At 57.7% G+C, this 19285-nt stretch overlaps 1 protein-coding gene across 1 annotated transcript in view; it reads left to right on the top strand.

Moving 5' to 3' along the window:
* Positions 1-459: 459 nt before the first annotated feature.
* The window catches only part of CACNA1I (calcium voltage-gated channel subunit alpha1 I), a 101037-nt gene continuing 82211 nt past the window's right edge, over positions 460-19285 (top strand). The window contains exon 1 of the mRNA XM_026479264.2: positions 460-692. Within this exon, the coding sequence (XP_026335049.2) occupies positions 460-692 (233 nt within the window). The remainder of the gene's footprint in view (positions 693-19285) is intronic.

Genomic DNA, 19285 nt, shown 5'->3' with positions numbered 1-19285 from the left:
CCACCTCTCCTTTGTTAATGTCTGTCATCCTTGCGATGATGTCTGACTTTACAGTAACTTCCCTTCATTTCTTGCAAATTTTCTTGTCTTCGAAGATGTAGTAAATATACAACTGTAGTCTCATAAAAACGTAACAAAACCCGACTAATATCACAACTACATTCTAGGTAGGTTTTATTCTTCTCACTCTTTATCTCCCCAAACTGAGGCTGCAAGAGTTGACCAGACTTGCCCCAGGACCCCTCCCTGGAAGTGGATTCCGACTTGGGTGCCTCGGGGCCCTCAGCTCTCTCCTAATCCTCGTGGCAGAGTAAGGGCGAGGGGCCGATGGGGCCTAAGGCTGCCCTGTCTGGGCTGCGTGCCCTGCGGGGGGAAGGCGGGGTGGGGGCGTGGGTGCCCGGCAGCCCCTGCCACGTGCCACCCTTCTTCCTCCCCCAGGGCTCATTGCTCAGCGCCGACATGGCCGAGAGCTCCCCGCCGCCCTGTTCCTCTGCCGCTGCCCCAGCAGCTGAGCCCGGAGTCACGGAGCAGCCGGGGCCCCAGAGTCCCCCTCCCTCCCCCCCAGGCCTGGAGGAGCCCCTGGATGGAGCCGATCCTGAAGTCCCTCACCCGGACCTGGCGCCTGTTGCCTTCTTCTGTCTGCGACAGACCACCAGCCCCCGGAACTGGTGCATCAAAATGGTGTGTAACCCATATCCTTTGTGTGGGGGGCCGGGCTGCTCCCTGATGGAGCCCTGCCTGCCACCCCGTCCTCTGGTTCGGAGGCCGAGCTGGTGGTGGTGGTGGTTGGCGAGCTCAGATGGGGGGTCTGGGGGAACATCGGGGCACGGAGGGCGGGGGGATGGATGAGGACCTGGCGTCCCGCTGACATGAACATTCTGGAAGTTGTTGACGACTGTGGAGTTTGGCTGGCTCAGAAAGTCCTCAGGTGTGTGCCCCAGGTCTGCGCTGGGACAAGGGTTGCAGGGTTAAGTCAGACCCTGACCCAAGGCTCAGCTCCCAGGGACAGAGCCATTTGCCTGATGGTGGCCACAAGGGTGATGAGAGCCTGATGGGGACCCTGTGAACGTGGACCCCGAGGCAGCGGTAAGCAGCCTCCTCACAGATCTCCCTGCCTCCGCTCGCTGCCCCTGGACTGCTGGTGTGGGCCCTGCCTCAGACCCTTCGCAAAGTCCTAGCCCAGCCCACTGGGCCACCTTACTTCTTACCAGCTGCTTCCCCCGTGTTCTTCCACACCTCAGGGCTTTCTCCCAGGCTCTTCCTTTTGAAATGCTTTTCCTTGCCTTCTTCACCTGGTAGAATCTTTCATTGCATCCTTCAGAGCACAGCATGTCACCCCCTCAGGGCAGCCTGCTCTGACTCCCCCTCGGCCTCTCCATTTGTTGTCTCTCCCTAGCTGTGGCCTTCTGCATGTAACATCTGCCTCCTCCAGGGGCCTGTCAGGTGAGCAGGACATGGACCGAGCCTGCCTCGTTCGCTGCTGGACCCCAGCCCCCCAGCCCCCTGCCCCCCAGCACGGTGCCTGATACACTGGGCGTGCTCCTTCAGTGCTCACTGGGCACGTATTGGCAGTGTCTGAGCTGAGTCCCCAGTATTGAGCGGTGGTGGAGAAGACAGTGGGGAGGAGGGTACATCAGGAGCAAAGGCCTGGAGAGAGAGCATCCGAGGCCAGTCTGTTGTGGTTGGGGTGGAGGAGGGAGGGCCAGTGTGGGGGGAGGGGAGAGGGAGGCTCGTGGGGCTGAGTGAGGAGCTGGCCCACGTTCTCAGGGCAACGGGACTAGGCAAAGTTTATAGCGGGGTGTGATGTGGAGCGATCAGTGTTTTAGAAGGACTGACTGCTCAGTGTGGTGTGGAAATGGATCTCGGGCTGAGCTGGGGGCTGGGGGCCGGGGAGGAGGAGGCTTTGGGACCCAGATGTGGTGGCCCCTGGGTTTGGGGGCCTGCCAAGCAGAAGAGTCTCTGTCAGTGCTTGAGGCCACACAGGGTAGTGCCTGAGCTCAGCTCTGGACACCTGGGCTACCTGGGGTGCAGGCTGGGGCGGCAAGGTGGCTCCCAGAAATGCTGGGGAGGCAGCCATACGGAGCACTGGGCTGCTGGCCTCCCTGCTGTGGAGGGGGCTGGGTGATGACCTTAGAAACCGGATGGTCTCTGTTGGAGTGGGTGGAGTGTGGGTCTGGGTGCCCTTAGCCGGGTGGAGGGCCAAAAACCAGGTGTTCCTTCTGTAGGATGGCCCGGGTTTCAGGCATGGTTAGAGCGTCAATAACTTTGTTCACCCAGCGCTCACTGACATCAGCCCTGGAATGTGGAGGACCGAGAAATACAGCTCGCTGGTCTGCCCTGAGGGGCTCCCAGGAGCGGGGCGGGGGGGGGGGGGACACGCAGGCACCATCCACAGGAACACTAGTTCTTTTTTTATAATATTTTATTTATTTGAGAGAGAGAGAGAGAGAGGACGAGCAGGGGGAGCGGCAAGCAGAGGGAGAGGGAGAAGCAGACTCCCCACTGAGCAGGGAGCCCCATGTGGGCCTTGATCCCAAGACCCTGAGATCATGACCTGAGCCGAAGGCAGATGCTTAATGGTTAAGCCACCCAGGCGCCCCAGGGACCAGTATTAATACAGTATGTTGGGGAAACCTTAGGAGCCTATAGCATGTGAGCTGGGGGTGGGCAGGCCAGGGAAAGGGGGACCACGGGAGCTTTGGGCCTGTGAGGAAGAGAAAGGCTCACTAGAGGACCAGGGACACAATGGAACCGTGTCACAGGGACTTTGCCTGGGTGGGACTAGACTTGATTCTGGCTCTGCCATTTGGGTGCTGTGTGACCCTGGGAAAGTTACTTTACCTCTCTGAGCCTTGTATGGTCTAGACAGTCAAGACCTAGGCTGGGCTGGAGGCAGAGGCATGGCTCAGATGACCTTGGCCTGGGAGTGTGACCCAGCTCACTTCTGACAGGCCCTGGCGCATCTGGCTGGGCAGAAGCAGCACAAAGCTGGCCCCAATGTCTCAGAAGCCCTTGGACGGAGAGCTCATCTGAGTCCCGTCTACCATAAACTGGATGTGTGACTTTGGGCAGCTCCTTCTCTCTGAGCCTCAGTGCCTCTACCTAAAAAGAAGGATGAGATGGTCTCCTCTGGCCCTGGGAGCCTGGGGTGCTAGCCATACTTGCCCTTCCCCCGTGATCTCAGGCACTCTGGGCCCTGGTCACTGAGCAGCCCACAGAGACCCTTCCAGGTTGCCACATTTCTGGTGTGTTAGGCAAACAGTGTCCCCGGGGTCCTCTGGCCTTTGTCCTCACCATCTGTCTGGGCTCTACCTTCAGCGCATGTGGGAGCCTGGGGTTGGGAGCTGTCGTGGGGCTGGCCCCCGGAGGGGAGGGAAGGGGTCCTGCTCCTGGGCCGAGCTGGGCTTTGTCCTCCTCTGTCTCAGGGAGAGCCCTGGGTCCAAGTGTGTGGAAGCCACGTGGGGGAGGAGTGCTGCCAAATTCAGCCCCCTCCTTCGGGAAGGACTCCCCAACCCTGGGAGCTGCTCAGAGCATGTGGGGCTCCCCAGGCCCCGTGACAGGCTGCTGAGGCTGGGGTGAAGGGGGCAGGTGATTCGGGTCTCTGCCTGAACTGGCTGCCTCGCTTCCAAGTTCCCTTCTGGACCAAAGAGCTGATGACTCCGGAGTGGAGAGCTTCTGAAGTGGCAGGTCTGGGACTCTCAGACTTGGCTTCTGTGATTGTGTCTCAGGGTTCAGAGTTTAGATGTAACGCTCGCTGACAATGAAATTCCAAGCCTCTGTGATTCAAAGCCTGTAAAGGTCTGTGTTTCGTATTTTATTTTATTTTATTTTATTTTATTTTATTTTATTTTATTTTATTTATTTATTTGACAGACGGCGCATGTACAAGCAGGGGGAGCGGCAGGCAGAGGGAGAGGGAGAAGCAGGCTCCCCACTGAGCAGGAAGCCTGATGCAGGACTTGATCCCAGGACCCTGAGATCATGACGTGAGCTGAAGGCAGATGCTTCACTGACTGAGCCGCCCAGGCGCCCCAAGTTCTGTGTGTCAAAGAGGGTGTGAGTCTAAGATTTGGCGGCCTCGGTGGTGTGTGTTTGGAAGTCCAAGGACCCGAGATTCTAGGCTTTGTGAATAGGGTGGTTTAGCGCTCAGATTTCATAGCCTGAGTTGGGCCCGTGGGAGAGAGGCCAAGGCCGGTTTCTGCACATGCAGGCCCAGGTGACCTTGGTCGGTGTCATTAGGTGCCCTGGATCAGAGCCTTGACCGTGGCTACGCTCAGGCTGGGCTTTAGGGTCTTGGGGTGTGTGTGTGGGGTGTCTTTGATCAGGTGCTGAGGGCTCTAGGATTCTTCCCTGGCCAGAAACTTCCCTTCCCCGCCTTCTCCTTGGGAGGGAGCTCCGGGAAGGGTCTGCGCTTAACCGGGTGCTCCACGGTGGGGACCCTGTTGGCATTTTGGGTGTGGCACCAGTTTGTGGTCCCAGCTGTCTTGCATATTACAGGATATTTGGTGTTCTTGGTCCCTAAATATTAGGCGGTAGTGGCTCCTCATCTTTGTGACAACCATAAATGACCATTCCCGTCTCCAGACTCGGCACGATTCTGCTTCCCATCAAGAACCCAAAGGAATGATGGACGTGTCCGCGTCAGGGTCAGGCTGGCGGCAGCAGCTCTCAGGCCCAGCAGGCCAGGGCAGGGCAGGACGGCAGGGTCTGCTCAGAAAGACTGTCCCGAGCGCTAACGTCCCTGGTGTGTGAGGGGCCCTGGCTCAGAGCCAGTTGTCCTTTGAAACCGGGTGCTCCCTGACTCAGCTTCTCCCCAGCCCGGAGCTCAACCCTGAGTCGCCAAGAGGCTGCTGGGACTGAGCTGGGCGGGCTGGCCAGCGGGTTGGGAAAGGGCCCCTCCCCCAAACGTCAGCACTGCTCCCTGCAGGGCCTGGGCCTGGAGCAACGCATGCCAGCCAGGGTTTCAGCAGGGAAGTCTCCAGGTCTGAAACGTCGGGGGCATTGGTCGCACTGTTTGACTCATGGGTAGGTGGCATGTGGAAAATGCTGGGGACCTGAGTCAGACAGACCCAGGGGCTCATTCTGCCTCTTATTTGCTGTGTGGGCATGGGCCAAGTTTTTTTTTTTGTTGTTGTTTTTGTTTTTAAGAATGTATTTATTTATCTGAGAGGAAGAGAGAAAAAGAGCGCGAGCAGGGGGGAGGGGCAGAGGGAGAGGCAGAAGCAGACTCCTCACTGAGCAGGGAGCCCAACATGCAGCTCCATCCCAGGACCCTGACTGGGATCATGACCTGAGCTGAAGGCAGGCGCCTCACCGACTGAGCCACCCCGATGCCCCCATGGGCCAGTTTTTTAACCTGAGCCCCGTTCTCCCTGCTGTCAAATGGGGGTGGTGTACCCCCTTTCAGGTGTGCAGTACCTGAGACGAGTGTGAACGTGGAGTTCCGTAGACTAGCGACGCTGCCGCCCATGTCGTTATCACTCTGCTCACCTGCGCTCACAGGTGGACGGGGCCTCGCGGATAATAGAGCAAACGCAGCAGATGCAATGAGTCGTTAGGCATCAAGCCTTCAGGGGATGTTGTTTCCAGGGAAAATCAGATTCGATCTCTGTCACTTAGGGGAATTTGTGCCAGTTACGCCGCTGGCCGTCACGCCCTCATCCCCGCACACGTTGCCAGTAGGATGCCGGACCCTGGCAGCACGACCCATCAGCTGGAAACCTACCTATTTCCTCCCCTGGCGTCGATGTGGGAGCCCTTCTTGGGAGCCGACCCGGCTGTGTGTGGGAGAAGGGCCAGTGGTGGGCTGTACTTGCTCTGGTTTTCCCGGCTCTGTAATGGACGATTGCAGGTGTTTGGAAATGACTCCTTGGAAGCACCCAGCAGTGTGTCCAGCACAGAGGAGGCGCTCAGGGTGACAGTAAGGGCTGGCACTCCTGGTGCTCAGCGCTCTGCTGCCTTGACAGCTGTAGCCACCCCCAGAGGGGCTGTCACAGCCCCCTTTCACACACAGGGAAGGTGAGGCTCAGAGAGGCTGAGTAACTTCTATCCCGCGTTGCACAGCCAGGATGTAGTAGGGCTGGGATGAAAACCTCGATCTCTCTGAATCCCCAGCCTCAGCTTGTATCCAGGACACTGAGGCCACCTGCCGAGTCTGGAGAAGTGCCCGGTTCTCCACGCTCCCCCCGGGGCGGGGAGATTTGTCCGCAGTCCCAGGAGGCAGCAGGGAGGATCTCCCTGGGTTTTAGCATCTACATCCGGCAGCCGCCTCTGTGGCCTGCCGGGGGCCATCCCCAGAGGGGCGTGCAGCCCCCTTCCCTTTGGGCTCGCTCCAGGGCCGCTGCCTCCCCTGCACCTGCCAGCGCTGAGCCAGCCCTTCTGCTGTGGGGCGAAGCAGCCATGCATGGTGGGGAAGCCAGTGGGCCGTGAAGGCGGCCTCTCTGCTGGGCAGGGCTGGGAGGAAGGAGACTTGGATATGTCACCCCCACCCCACCCCCCGACCCTCCGTCTCCCTGTCTGCAGGATGGGAGAGTTGGACAGTGAGGTTGGGAAGGGGCTGGTGGGGAAGCCACTTAAGGCCCTCCTCCGGAAGCATCTCCGCGGTGTCTGTGGGGAACACCTGGGCGCTGTGTTTCTTGTGGGTGGGCCCCCTCTCTCTGTGCTCATGGCTGTGGTCCTGGCTCTCATCCGTCCCTCCGGCCCCCTTCTGTCTGCTTCTGCCCCCCTGCCTGACTCCAGCCCTTTGCTTGCTCTTGCTTCGAAGTCCACCTGGCTGAGAACCCCTCTGACCTTGCCTGTCACTGGGTAGGATGAGGGCAGGGCCCACAGTCTCATCATAACTCAAGCCTTGTGCTGTTCGTTCTGGGGGTTCAGCATGTTTGCTGGAGGTGAATGGGCTCTTGTTCATCTCTCACCCATTCGTGAGATCATTTGACAAGATCATTCGACAGCTATGACCATTTTGTGCAAGGGAAGGTGACTCTGACTCCGTGGGAGAGACGTCAGTCCGAAGCCCCTCCAGAAAAGGAACCTGTGGGACGGCGATGAGGAATGATGGTGGCCCAGGGCGCCGGCGGGGCCTGGAGAGGGGGGGGTCCAGGAGCAGGTGTCTCTGCCTTGGGGTTGGAGTTGGGAGAGGGCTCCAGTGACCCCAGCGATTGTGACTTGCAGGAGTGTGAGTGCAGACCTGCTCCTGGCTTCTTGGCCAAGAGGCCTTGGCCTTTGCTGAGCCTCTGTTTGCTCATCTGTGAGGTGGGGCCACAGCAATCCCACATTGGGAATGTCAGGGGGTTAAGTGACAATTCTAGGGCAAGCGCTGGCTAGACTCCTCCAATGGTTAAGTGCCAAGCAGCAGCTGTGGGCACACTGGGGCCAATGGGGGGAGCTGTGGAGAACCACCTGGGGTGGTTCAGGACAAGGGTCCTGAAGGTGGTGGCAGCTGCACTCCCAGTCTTTGACGATGGTCTGAGAAGCCTGTGGGCCTGGCTGCCAGGGAGAGAGGTGTCAGTGGTGTGTGTGTGGGGGGATGTGCTGGCTTCTGGGGGATGGAGGGCACGATGGGTGGGCAGTGGGAGGAGGAGAAAGCCTGGGGAACCCCAAATGTGGTGGAGGAGAAAAGGGGGTGTCACCTGCAGGAAGACCTCTCCCATCACTCTGCTGTGCCCCATCCAGTCACTTGGGCCACCCCCCGTCTCTGGCCATGCTCCCTCTCAGTCTCGCTGCACCAAACGGGGCCTCCGGCCCTCCAGATCAAGGCCTCTAGGACCCTTCTGAGGGTTTTTAACCATCAGGAAGCCCTGCCTTAATCTAACCTCCATCCCTCCCGGCCTGAGCCCGTTCCCTCTGCCTGGGTTGTTGGGAACATCTGAGTTTTCCCATCTCCTTCTGTCTAAACAGCCGGCTCCTGGGATCTCACCCCAAATGCCCACTGACAGGGTGGGCATGCCCTCCCTTCCCCGCACAACGAACAGAGCACCCACCGGGGGCCTGAAGTTGTGCGACGTGGCAGTCACCCCTGCCGTGGACCCAGTCTCTCCTCCCCCCCTCACCTTCCTCCTCAGGGCCTCCTGGGGCTCCCTTGCGTGCGTTTGTCACCCACAGAGTGCTGTGTGCCCAGGAGGGGCCGTTGTCTCCCTCCCTGCCTGCCTCCTTTCATTTGTTTACTCATTCTTTCCTCACTCAAACACCTCCCATGGCTCCCTGTCACCCCCAGAATAGTCTCACTTGGCCTGGATTTGGGTCCCCCTGGGCTGTCCTCCAGCCACCTTCCTGCTCTTTCCCTTCATGCTTCCTGTTTCCTGACGCGCCTTCCTTCCCTGCCGTGGCTTCTGCTGGGTCTGCGTCCCAGATGCCCTCTCCCCGCCTCCACGGCTGCAGATCCCACCGGCCCCCCAGGCCCAGCTGCCTGGCCCCCAGCTTCAGGAAGTGTTCCTGGATCCCCAGCTTCTGCCTCTCTTGACCCTGCAGCTCTTTATCCTACAACTTTCTTCCTGCCTCAGGGGAATGGTTTGTGGCTGGCTTTGTCTCCTCCATCCAGGGGAGGCCCCAGAGGGCATGGCCTGGGGCTCTCACTGTTTACTCTGTGGCCCAGCCTGGGCCTGGCGCTGATGGGCTCCTGCCTCGCTTTCCAGTTCATTCACTACTTCCCTGCCCGCCATGGCCTCTCAGATTCTCTTAGCACCTTCCGTGAGGGGGCAGGCCGGGAGTTTGCAAACCCCCGTTCTACAGCTGGGGAGACTGAGGCCCAGGAAGGGAGCATATCTTGCCCAGGGGCACATGTTGAGATCAGAAAACCAGGGCAGACTAGTGCCCCGCATTCTAGACTCTGAGGCTGGGGCTGTACCTACCTGGCCTGCTCATGGCTGAGGGAGGAGCTCTTGAGGGGAGGGTATCCCCTCCTCCTTTGGCCTGGGGCTAATGGGAATGCCCAGATGGGTGGCCAGTGTTGCTAGAAGCGGCAGCACATGTCTGGGAAATTGTTTTCCCCCAACTGGTGTAGAGAAGGTTTGTTTTTCTCAGAGGTAAAGGTCAGCATCAAGCTGTGCCCTAGGGATGCTTCTGGCGACCAGAGTGGTGGTTGCACTCTCGACAGGTCAGCAAGGTGGGCCGGACAGCCAGTTGGAGGAGTCTGGCTGGGCCAGAGAGGGACTGACCCTCAGGGGGAACCTCTGGCAGCATCCCATGGAGATTTCTGTGCAAAGAGAGCTATGGGCGAAGAAGCTGCCCCTGATCCAATCTGGGGGCATTGGTGAAAGCCTGCCTGGAGGAGGGGGCATCTGGCCTCGGTCTTGATGCATGAGTAGGAGTTTTCCAGAGCACAGTTGAGGGATAGTGTTGCAGGCAGAAAGAACAGTATAGAGGAGTGAGTTTAGTGTGGCTGGAACAGGGTGAGGCACGTGCTGGAGAGCAGGTGTCAGATGCCAGTTTAGACTTGTTCTTGACCTTGTGGGCACTGGGGAGCCATTGGTGGGTGTCCAGCAGGGATGCAATATGAGTAAATTCATTTGTTAGAATGGGCACTCCTGGAGCAGAATGGAGGATGCTTGAGGGAAAGAGAGGCCTGGACACCAAGCAGGAGACTTCTGAAGCAAACGTGGGTTGGTGATTGTTGATGGATGATTGATCGATTGATTCAGCAAGTGTTTACTGAAGCCCAGCTTCACAACAGCATTGGCCACTGTTCTACACTTGAGTGGAGGTGGCCTCGGGCTGTTTAGCCGTGTTGGGTGGAGCCTCGGACTACCAGGCCCGGATCCTCAGTGGTGACTCTGAGGAGTCCCTAGCCTGACGGGCGAGGCACAGGCCGACCCACATTATACTCCTATGAAGCAAAGTGGGCTATAGGCTGGGTAGGGGGACCCTCGGGGGGCCGTGGCCACCAGGAGGGGAGAGTGGTCAGTCTGTCCTGACTGGAGATGCCGCAGGACCCTTCTGATGAAGAAGGAGGCCCCCAAGCCAGGGCAGGAGAGTGTCTGATGGGCGAGAGGTAGAGGGAGGGGATGGCATCCCCGCTGAGGAAAGTGCTTCCTCAAGGGCTCTGGAGTCACCCAGGATGCTTTTAGCAGCCTGGTGTGTGGGCTGGGAGAGGAACGGGGTGGGAGCTGAGCAGGAAGGTCATTTGGGGTCCAGATTTGGAGGACAAAGGGGGAGAGTGCACCGGGAGGGCACTGGCGTTCGCTGAAGACCACCTGTGTGTTGTGAGCATTCCACCTTCCCCGCAGCTCAGACGGCTCTAGGAAGCCCCAGAGAAGTGGAGTGTTCCTCCAGAGCTGGGGTGGCTGAGGGGGCTTGGGCGGGAGCCCAGGGCGTGCGCAGCCCTGTGAGACCGGACTGCAAGGCTAGTTGTAATTGAGAGCAAGCAGGAGAATTAGAAAGAGGGCTGGCTGGCTAATGAAGTGTCAGCCCCCTCCTGGGGCATTTAAAACATGATTGGGTTTTTATTCGTCCATCCTGCCCGGGCTTCAGTGTCTGTGTCAGAAGCCAGCTTCGACCTGCCACCTCCCTCGGACCGCCTCGCCATCCTGTTGGGAGACAAACGGCCCCGTTTGTTTCTCTCTGAGAGAAATCGATCCGTCTTTTTAATCAGCCAGAATGTCTCCCTGCTAATCTGTCTCCAGCTCTCCCATGGGGCTGCTTTCCACACTTCTGGCCCCGTCTGCCCTGCAGAGCTGTGCTCTGGTCTCCCCCTTTTCTCCCCAAGTTCAAATCCCGACACTGGCGCTTCCTGCTGTGTGATGCTGAGCAGATAGCTTGACCTCTGTGCGCCGCAGTTTCTATCTGTCTGAGAAAGCAGGAGGAAAAGACTTGGCTGACTACGAGGTGCTGTAGGAATGTGAGGGCTTGGGGTGCTGGCAGGGAGGGTGCCCAGGGTCTGCACCTGGCTTCCCCTGGAGAGTGGCAAGAGAGGCTCTCAGCTGCACCCCTACGTCGAATGAGGAGATGATTGGGGTTGACTGTCCCCCAGGGTCCAGTCTGGGTTCTGCCAAGTGCAAGCTCCATGACCTCAGGCAGGTCAGTCCTCCTCTCTGGGTGTCAGTTTCCTCATCTATAAAATTGTGGGGTGCGGGAGGTTAGGCTGTGTCAGTGATTTTCAGTTGGGATGATTTTGCCCATAGATTTGGCCATGTCTGGAGGCATTGTTGGTTGTCACAACTTGGGGAGGGTGTGTTACCAGTTTCTAGTGGATAAAGGCCAAATGTCCTACAATGCATGGGACAGCTTCCTGCAACAAAGAATTATCAGGTCCTAAATGTCAATAGTGCCAAGGCCAAAAACCCTGGCCCAGGGGGTTCCTGGGATCTCCTGCAGGAGTGAAAGTGTGGGCACAGCATGGAGCCCAGGGCCTTGGGGTGAGGAGGGTGGAGACTGAGAGGGGGAATCTCTGAAGGAGGAAGAGAGGACAGTGCTGAGTCCCAAACTGAAAGCTTCCTGTGGTCATATAAAGTTGGGTTTGAATCTAGGAGCTGCCATATACTAGAGTGTCATATTTCCGACCATCTTCCCGTACACCTACCTGTCCATCTCCCCCACTCACCAATCCGTCTGTCCATCCATCCATCCATCCATCCATCCATCCATCTTTCCATCTCTTCATCCATTCATCTGCCCATTGACCCATCCTCCATCTATCTAACCTTTACAGTCATGCGTTCATTTCCCCCTTCCCGATCATCCACCCGTTCAGTCATCCATAGACCCAAGGCCCCGCCCCCACGCTCCTATCTATCCATCTATCAACCCATCCACTCATCCATCCATTCACTTGTTTGGCAGATACTTGTTGATCAACACCCCTGCCCCAATCTCTCATCCACCCTGCCACCTGTTCAATGTCCAGTCAAGCCCTCTTCTTGTACTATTTACAAGGCTTTTTGTACCTGACTTGTTCTCTTCACCTTCTAGACTGTGAGTTCCTTGAGGACAGGCTCCATGTTCCATTAATGCCTGTCTCTTCTTAGGCCTTGGCCCTCAGCTTTGCACATAGTAGGTGTGCAACAAAGCTTTCAGTGAAGTGCATCCTAGCAAGTAAGGTTGGACGTGGAGGTTGTGTGCACAGAGATAAGGCCGACCAAGAGCACTTACACAAAGAGCCTTCAATGTTAAGCCAAGCAGTTTGGAAATTCTCCGGAAGGCAGTGGGGAGCCACGGAAGTTGCTTCTGGAGGAACCCTCTGGTTGTGCCTGGAGGTTTTCTCAGAGGAAGCAAGGCTGGAGGAGGAAGGAGGCTGTTTCAGAATTGGGGGTGAGGGAGTACAGCCTGCCCGGGTGGAGATGCAGATTTGTGGATGGAAGGGAGAGATTTAGGTGGTGAAGTGGACAGGTCTCTGAGCGGGACAAGGGGATGAGAGGGAGGGAGTCTCTGGAGGGTTCTCATCTGGACAACTTCCAGCATTGGTGGGTGGTTGGGAGACATCATTCACTGGGGGTGGGACATGCAGAGAACTTGGTGACCTGGGGAGAATATGACCTACCCCATTATGATGAATTTGAGGTTCCCAGAGACATCCTAGGGAGTGTCTGTGTTGCTCGGCAGTGAGTGGGCCTGGGGCTGGGACAGATTCTGGACCTGGTCAGCTCGCCCACCACCATCTTGGTGCAGTTGGGGCCATGGAGCGGAGAGGGGAGACCAGAGGGTGGGAAGCCTGCGTTTGAGGGACTGAGCCAAGAAGTAGGAGGAGGACCTACCCAGGGCCTGTGGTGTCCCTGGGGCCCAAGGGGGAAAGAGTTTCTAGAATAAGGATCTTTGCCTGGGGTTCGTGAACTTGGAGGGGGACAAGTTGCACATTTGTTTTCACTGGTGTCTGAGTGAAACTGAACGTTTCTTTCGATCGTGAACAGAGGTGACAAACCACGGTGTGATTAGTGGCAGTCGCTGGGACTCACTAGTCCCACTGCGGTGGTTGTGCACCTCCTTGCTGCTCCACAGCCACACATGCCAGACCTGCCACTGGCTCTGGCTCTTCGTCGTGTTGATAATGAATCTCGTGTGGTGTCCATCCCAAGTTTTTGTGTGTGTGTTTTTTTTAATGTTTTGACAACTATTTTAACATAACTGGCTTCCTGCCTTTCTAATTCAGGGCATTAGAAATATGTATGCATTAAAAACATGATTCTGAGAAGGGGCTCATGAACTCCCCCAGGGGGTGCGGAGAAGCCTCGGAACTGCATTTGCGGGAGAGTGGGCTGGCCGTGGCTGGGGCGGCTGGCCAGATGGGCGAGGAGGAGGGTGCGCATGTGTGATAGCACGTGCAGGTGCCGGAAGGGCCGTGGTGCTCCGTGGGAGTGCATCTGTGCACCCGAGCTCGTGTGTGGTCACTGGCAGGCGGGGAGACGGGTGATGGAGGACAGGCCCCCAGGAGACCGAGGGAGAATGTCATCACCCTCTGTCCGTGTCTCCACGAAGTGTCTGCCTGTGGGTGTTGGAGGGCAGGCTCTGCATCTTCTCCATGTGGGGTTCCCAGAGCCACTGTGGGCCAGACAGGGGGTCTCGGTGAGGGGGTGCCGAATAAAATAATAGTGAGTGATGGATGTTAAAAGGGAGAAGAGGGGGGTTCAGGGTGGGAAGGGAGGCTGCAAATCCATCCAGCACAGAAATCCCTCCTTAGGCTCCTTGATACCTCCAGGTGATGGAGACCTCACTCCTTTTGGAGGCTGCTATGCTGCTGAGCACAGGTAGGGCTCTGGGCACAGAGGGATGGATACCCTCTGCCCTGGGACAGCACAGCCTGGTTGGTGGTGAGAAGCCAGGACACACCACACTCAGTTCGATAGCTGATATAAGGGGGGGGACATCCAAGACATTGTGAGGGCCCAGGGGAGGCATTTGTACCCCCTGCCTAAGACTCCAGGAGGGTTTCCAGCAGGCACACCTTCTTTGGGGGTGGGCTCTTGAGGCTGGGTCAACCCTCAGACGGTGGGACCCTGGTCCCCAACAGTCTGCCCTGCCCTCCCCTTTTCTTCAGCAGGGGCTGAAGCCTCCCTGGCTGGAGTTCCCATCCCATGGACCATCCGCCCTGGGTTTTTTTCCAAGCTGGCAGCCCCTGTTCCCTCACCTCCCCCACTCCGGCTGTCTGCACTGGGCACCGAGGCCTGCTGGGCATCTGGGAATCAGAGACTTTGGCCAAATTCAAAGAGTTCTCAAATTAAGGGGCCTCTAAGAAGTGAGATTGGGGGCAGGGACTAGGAAGGAAGGGAGCACTCACTGCCTCATCTCGCCCCTGTAAGGGTTCTCAGCCCACCAAGACTCTAGCATAAAAGCAGAACCAGTCTGGCCCAGGGAGGGCTGTGTGTCATGTAGGGAGCTCCCCACTGCTGGAGGCATGTAAGCAGAGAGGCCTAGGACCATCTACCCAGCAAGTCTGTCCACTTTATGGAGCAGCTTTCTGTCCCAGCTCAACCAGCGTGTGACCTTGGGCAAGTATCTGGACCTTCATTTTTGTATCTGTAAAGTGGGTGTAATAACGTCTGCATTGCCTATCTCCTGAGGTTGCTATGGGCATGGGAGGAATGAATCTTTTTTTTTAAAGAGAGGGAGAGAGAGAGATTGGGGGAGGGGCAGAGGGAGAGGGTAGGAGAAAGTCCCAAGCAGTCTCCCTGCCCAGCAAGGAGCCCGACGGGGGTCTCACAACTTTGAGATCATGACCTGAGCTGAAATTGAGAGTTGGATGCTTAACCGACTGAATCACCCAGGCGCTCCGGAAGGAACAGATCCTTAAATAAACAGGAGATAGGATGGTGTGAGGTTCAAAGCCCTCACTAGTTGTGGCCTCAGCACGTCAGTCACACTCTCCCTTGCAGGGCTGTGATGAAGGTTGACTCGGCGAGGGGGTGGGGTCTGTGACAGTGACCCTCCAGCAGGTGCTTGTGTGGCTTTAATTGTTGCATTTTATTTTTCCTTAGAGCAGTTACCTTTCATCATTTTCTGTTGTCCCCAGCTCGGGGCTTGAACTCATGACTGAGGTCAAGAGTCGGCAGCTTAACTGACTCAGCCGCCCTGGCGCCCCTGTGTCGCCCTGTTTATTGAGGTAAGGTGTACTGGCAGTAGCGCTCGCAAGTCTTTGTGTCCAGCTCAAGGCGTTTTCCCATATAAATACACTCCAGTGACCGAACTCAGGCCAGCAAGAACATCTCCGAAAGATGGAGAGCGCCCCGGAAGCTCCCTGGTCCCCCACCCCTGATGGGTGCTCCCCCGAAGTCACTGCTGCTCTGAGCTCTTTCGCTGCCAGGTTAGCTTTGCCTGATTTTTCGCTTTATAGAGTTGGATTCACACACTCTTTGCTCTTGGGTGTCCAGCTTCTGTCACCCAGCGTCATGCCTGGGAGCTCCGTCTCTGCTGTTCTGTGTGTCAGTGCTTTGCTCTTTGTCATTGCTGGGGATATGCCACCCAACGGACGTGCCGCCGCCTTCTCAGCCTCGGCCCTGCTGGCCTGTGGGGCGGGTAGTTCTTCGTGATGGGGCTGCCCTGTGGCTTGTGGGATGTTTGGCAGCGGCCCTGGTCTCCACCCACTGGATGCCAGTGCCCTGCCTCCCCGTCCTGGGGCAATCAAAAATGTCTCTAGACAGGGCCACATGTCCCCTGGGGGTGAGAATCATCCCTCCGTGAAATCTGCTGCCCGACTCCTCCTCCCGGTGATGCACACGGGGTTGTTCCCAGGTTGGGGCCGTTATGAACAACACATTCCGGCACAGGTCTTTTTGTGGACTTCTGTCAGAATTTCTCCAGGGTAGGCACCCAGGAGTGGCCTGGCTGGCTCCTAACAGGGGCCTCTGTTTCGCTTTAATAGATGCCAAGCAGCTTTCCAGAGTGGCTTTTGCTCATAAAAACAAGTCAAATGAATACGTTAATGAATTAGTGAATGGATATGCTCTTTGAAGCGAGGGTCTAGAGTATAGTTCACATTCAGAATGGTAGCCGCACATCATAGCTGGGTCCTAGGCCAAGGACGTGCTCTAGGTACCTCCAGGGCAGGAGTAAGCCTGGTTCATCTCAGAGCCCTGATGTACAGGCCAGGTATACAACAGGAGCTCCGTGGATGCCTGTGGACCTGGCCTTGTAGAGGCCATCCTAAGAACTGGGATCGGGAACCTCAGGCCCCAGCCTTTGAAGACTGGAGGCCTGAGCTCCTTCCTGGGGCTCACTGAGGACCAGTAAGGGAAGGACCCCCCACGTCGGGGCTGGCTCACCTTCCCTGCCTCTCTGGTCCAGGAGGATGCAGCTTCCAGCCCTTTCTTCCACTTGATTTATTTAGACAACTGAGGTGCACCCTGGGAAATGGATCAGATTTCAGATTTGACAAAAATAAAAACAAATTTGGCTGCCTCAGCCAAACCCAGCACTTCTGCCCCCATCCCCCCCCAGCCCTCCGAATTACAGAAACTGTGACTGTCATCTGGGCCTTCAGCATCGAGGGAGGGTGGTAGTCACCATGGTAACCGTGCTGGCCTCCGGCTCTGGCTCCTGGAGAGGAGGCTGCCCTCAGGGGCCTGCTGGGGCGTCAGGCACGGTCCCTCCATCCGGTCACTCTTTTCTCTGGGAAGTGGCAGGTTTGGGGAGGCCCTTGACCTGGTTGGCTTCCCAGGTGACCCTGTCCTTCCAGTTTTCAAGACAGCAGCTGGGACATGGCGTGGAGTGACGACTCTGGTTCAGCGGGACTTCTTACTGCCTGGGGGCCTTGAGACCAGCACCCTCCCCTTGTGGGCTTCCCTTCCCATTAGCTCCTCCTGGTGGGATAGTCCCTCCTCCCAGCCATGCAGGGGTGTCGTCTTTCCTGACTCCCAGCCTGCGGTGACCCCGGCCCAATCAGGAGGAGACGATGTGGGCGAGAAGGAAAAAGCAAATATTCCACGGAGCACATGCCAGTCGAGGGCCTCTCGTGTTCCAGGCTCTGTGCCTGGGGGCGGCAGGGCACGTTGCTGGGAACATGGGATTAGGAGTCAGCAGGGGGCAGATTCAAATCCTGCCGCTGTCACGTAACAGCTGTGTGACCCAACGTGGCTGCGGCTGGAGCCCTTGGAGCCCCAGCTCCTTCTCAGCTTCCTTATCTGTCAGATGGGGAAAATGGTAGCACGTGCCAGTTTTAGGGGACTTTGCTGAAGTTCGGGGGGCAACTCTGCATTGCCAGGCCTGAGCTGCTTGATTCTTTTGAAAAGGCTGTTAGTGAAGATTCAGCCCTTGGGAGGCAGACAGGGGTCCGAAGGGCTGTGGTAACATCTCTTCTTCTTTGTTCAAGGTCATACTAGGGAGTCAGCAGGTAACGTGAGCAGGGGATTTCAGTTCTCTGCTGGTGAGGTGGCATCCCCCCTGCGCCCCCCGCCCCCCCAACAAAGCCAAAGAATGGGAGACTCCGGGCCCTGTTACAGGAGAGGCTGACCAAGAGAGGGCTTTCCCTGCTGCCCAGCACGTGACGAGCCCTGGTCCCGAGTCCACGGCTACACAGGCTCTGTGTTCTGCGGGGTCTGGGCTCCGACCCTCAGGGGCTTGCCGCAGGGTTTAAATGAGATAGTACGAGCTGTGGGACTGGAAAGCTCCTTGGCAAGCAGACATTCGGGAGCACTTGAGAAGCGTTTGCCGGTGTTCCCACAGCCACTGCTGCTAACCTGGGGCCTGGCACACAGCAGACGCTCAGTATATGCTCTTCGCTGCTGTGCCGTGAGGCCCCGAGGACCACGGGAGGCAACGCCTGCAGAGCATGGGGGACGCGGTGGGGGCTGGCCTCCTGGGGCTGAGCCTCGTCCTGGGGCCGGGGGTGGGGTGGTAGTGTGTTGGGGGGTGGCTCTGCAGCCCCCAACAGCCCTTTGTTTCTTTCTTCCCCAGCTGAGGGGCGTCTGGGAAGGTTTTGTCTGCCAAGGAAGCTCGGTTGGGTCACCATTGATCTGTTCCCCCATCCCCGTTCCTCAGAGGTGCCCGTGGCTGCCCGTCTTGGGTCAGACCCCGTGGCCGTGCTAAACAAGTACTACACAAGCAGAGCCTGGACCTTCGGGGAAACACGGGGTGTTTGGTGTCTGTCTGAAATCCAGCCGCGGCTCAGGGACCCCGTGCGGGGGAGTCTGTTGTCCGAGGGTCCCTTCTGCTCCTGGCTCCCTGTGTTGCAGGCAAGGCTCTCTGTCCCTCTGTTCCCCAGCTGCGCGGTGGGGATTGGATTAGTTGCTTCCTGAGGACCTTGGTGGGATTGTTCTGTGACGGAGGTCACTCTGGCAGGAGCGAGGGTCTGGCCAATGAAGCAGGCAAGGTGACGGGGTCCCCGCTGCACGGGCTCAGTGCCAGGCAGGTGGCTTTGAGCCTCGCCGTGAGAGGCAGTGAGAGCCACTGAAGACGCTGCCCTCGTGGAACCAGCGCTCAAGTCTTGGCCTGCCTTGTTACCTAGAAATTCTTCCTGCCCTCTTGGGGCCTCCGTCCTCCCTCAGATGGTCCCAGAACCCCGGAGTTATGCCTGACTGTGCTCTCAGAGTTCCTCACTGCTTATGACTAATGGTGGAAACATTAGGCAGTGGGCCAGGCCATGGACTTACATGGCCTGGAGACCTTGACTCCCTCTGACAGTCCTCCTTCCCCACGCTGCGTGGTCTGGTTTGGCTTCAAGGAGGGCTGGTGCCTTTGATCCTTGAGCCAGTGGGGAGTATGTCAGGAGCTGTGGGCAGCAATGCCAGCTCTGGCCTGACTTCTGAGACTCATGGGCTCTTGGAAAGGGCCCAGGCTCTGCCATCTGGGATTTCCCCGAGTGCCTCGGGGCAGGGCTGGGACTGTCCACCTCTGAGTGTCTGAAGCTGAGCAATCTAGAGGTGAAAGCCACTCCATCTGCCTCCTCGAGGGACTCAGTGCCGTAGGCGACAACAGAAGCAGCACTACACAGTGGCTCTGGGCACCACTGAGTCAGGTCCTTTGGGCTGCTTACTGGCTGTGTGACCTTGGGCAAGTCACTCCAGCTCTCCAGGCCTGTTTGCCCATCTGCCCCCAGTGAGCTGTGATGAGAGCCAGGGCCATGTCCCTAGGGACTTGGCACACAGTAGTCATGGTTACTGCCAAGTTCATTCCTGTGGTACAAGCTAGACCATGTGGGTAGGGAGCACTTCCAGGGAGGAGGCTGAGCCACCACCTTGTGAATGGGGAAAGGTGCTTCAAGGGAAGTTTCAAGAAGAAGGGACAAATGAACTGGGCTGTGAAGGATGAGTAGGAGTTTGCCTGGTAGAGACAGTAGAAGGAAGTGCATGCAAAGGGTATGCTTGGGGGCAGCAGGAAGTTCAGAGCATGCCAAGGCCAGTGGGTGGGAGATAAGGCCAGAAGAATTCAT

Source organism: Ursus arctos, unplaced genomic scaffold, assembly GCF_023065955.2.
Source record: "Ursus arctos isolate Adak ecotype North America unplaced genomic scaffold, UrsArc2.0 scaffold_21, whole genome shotgun sequence".
Lineage (NCBI taxonomy): Eukaryota > Metazoa > Chordata > Mammalia > Carnivora > Ursidae > Ursus > Ursus arctos.
The sequence above is the reverse complement of the archived record's forward strand: the minus strand, read 5'-3'. Positions and strand labels throughout refer to the sequence as shown.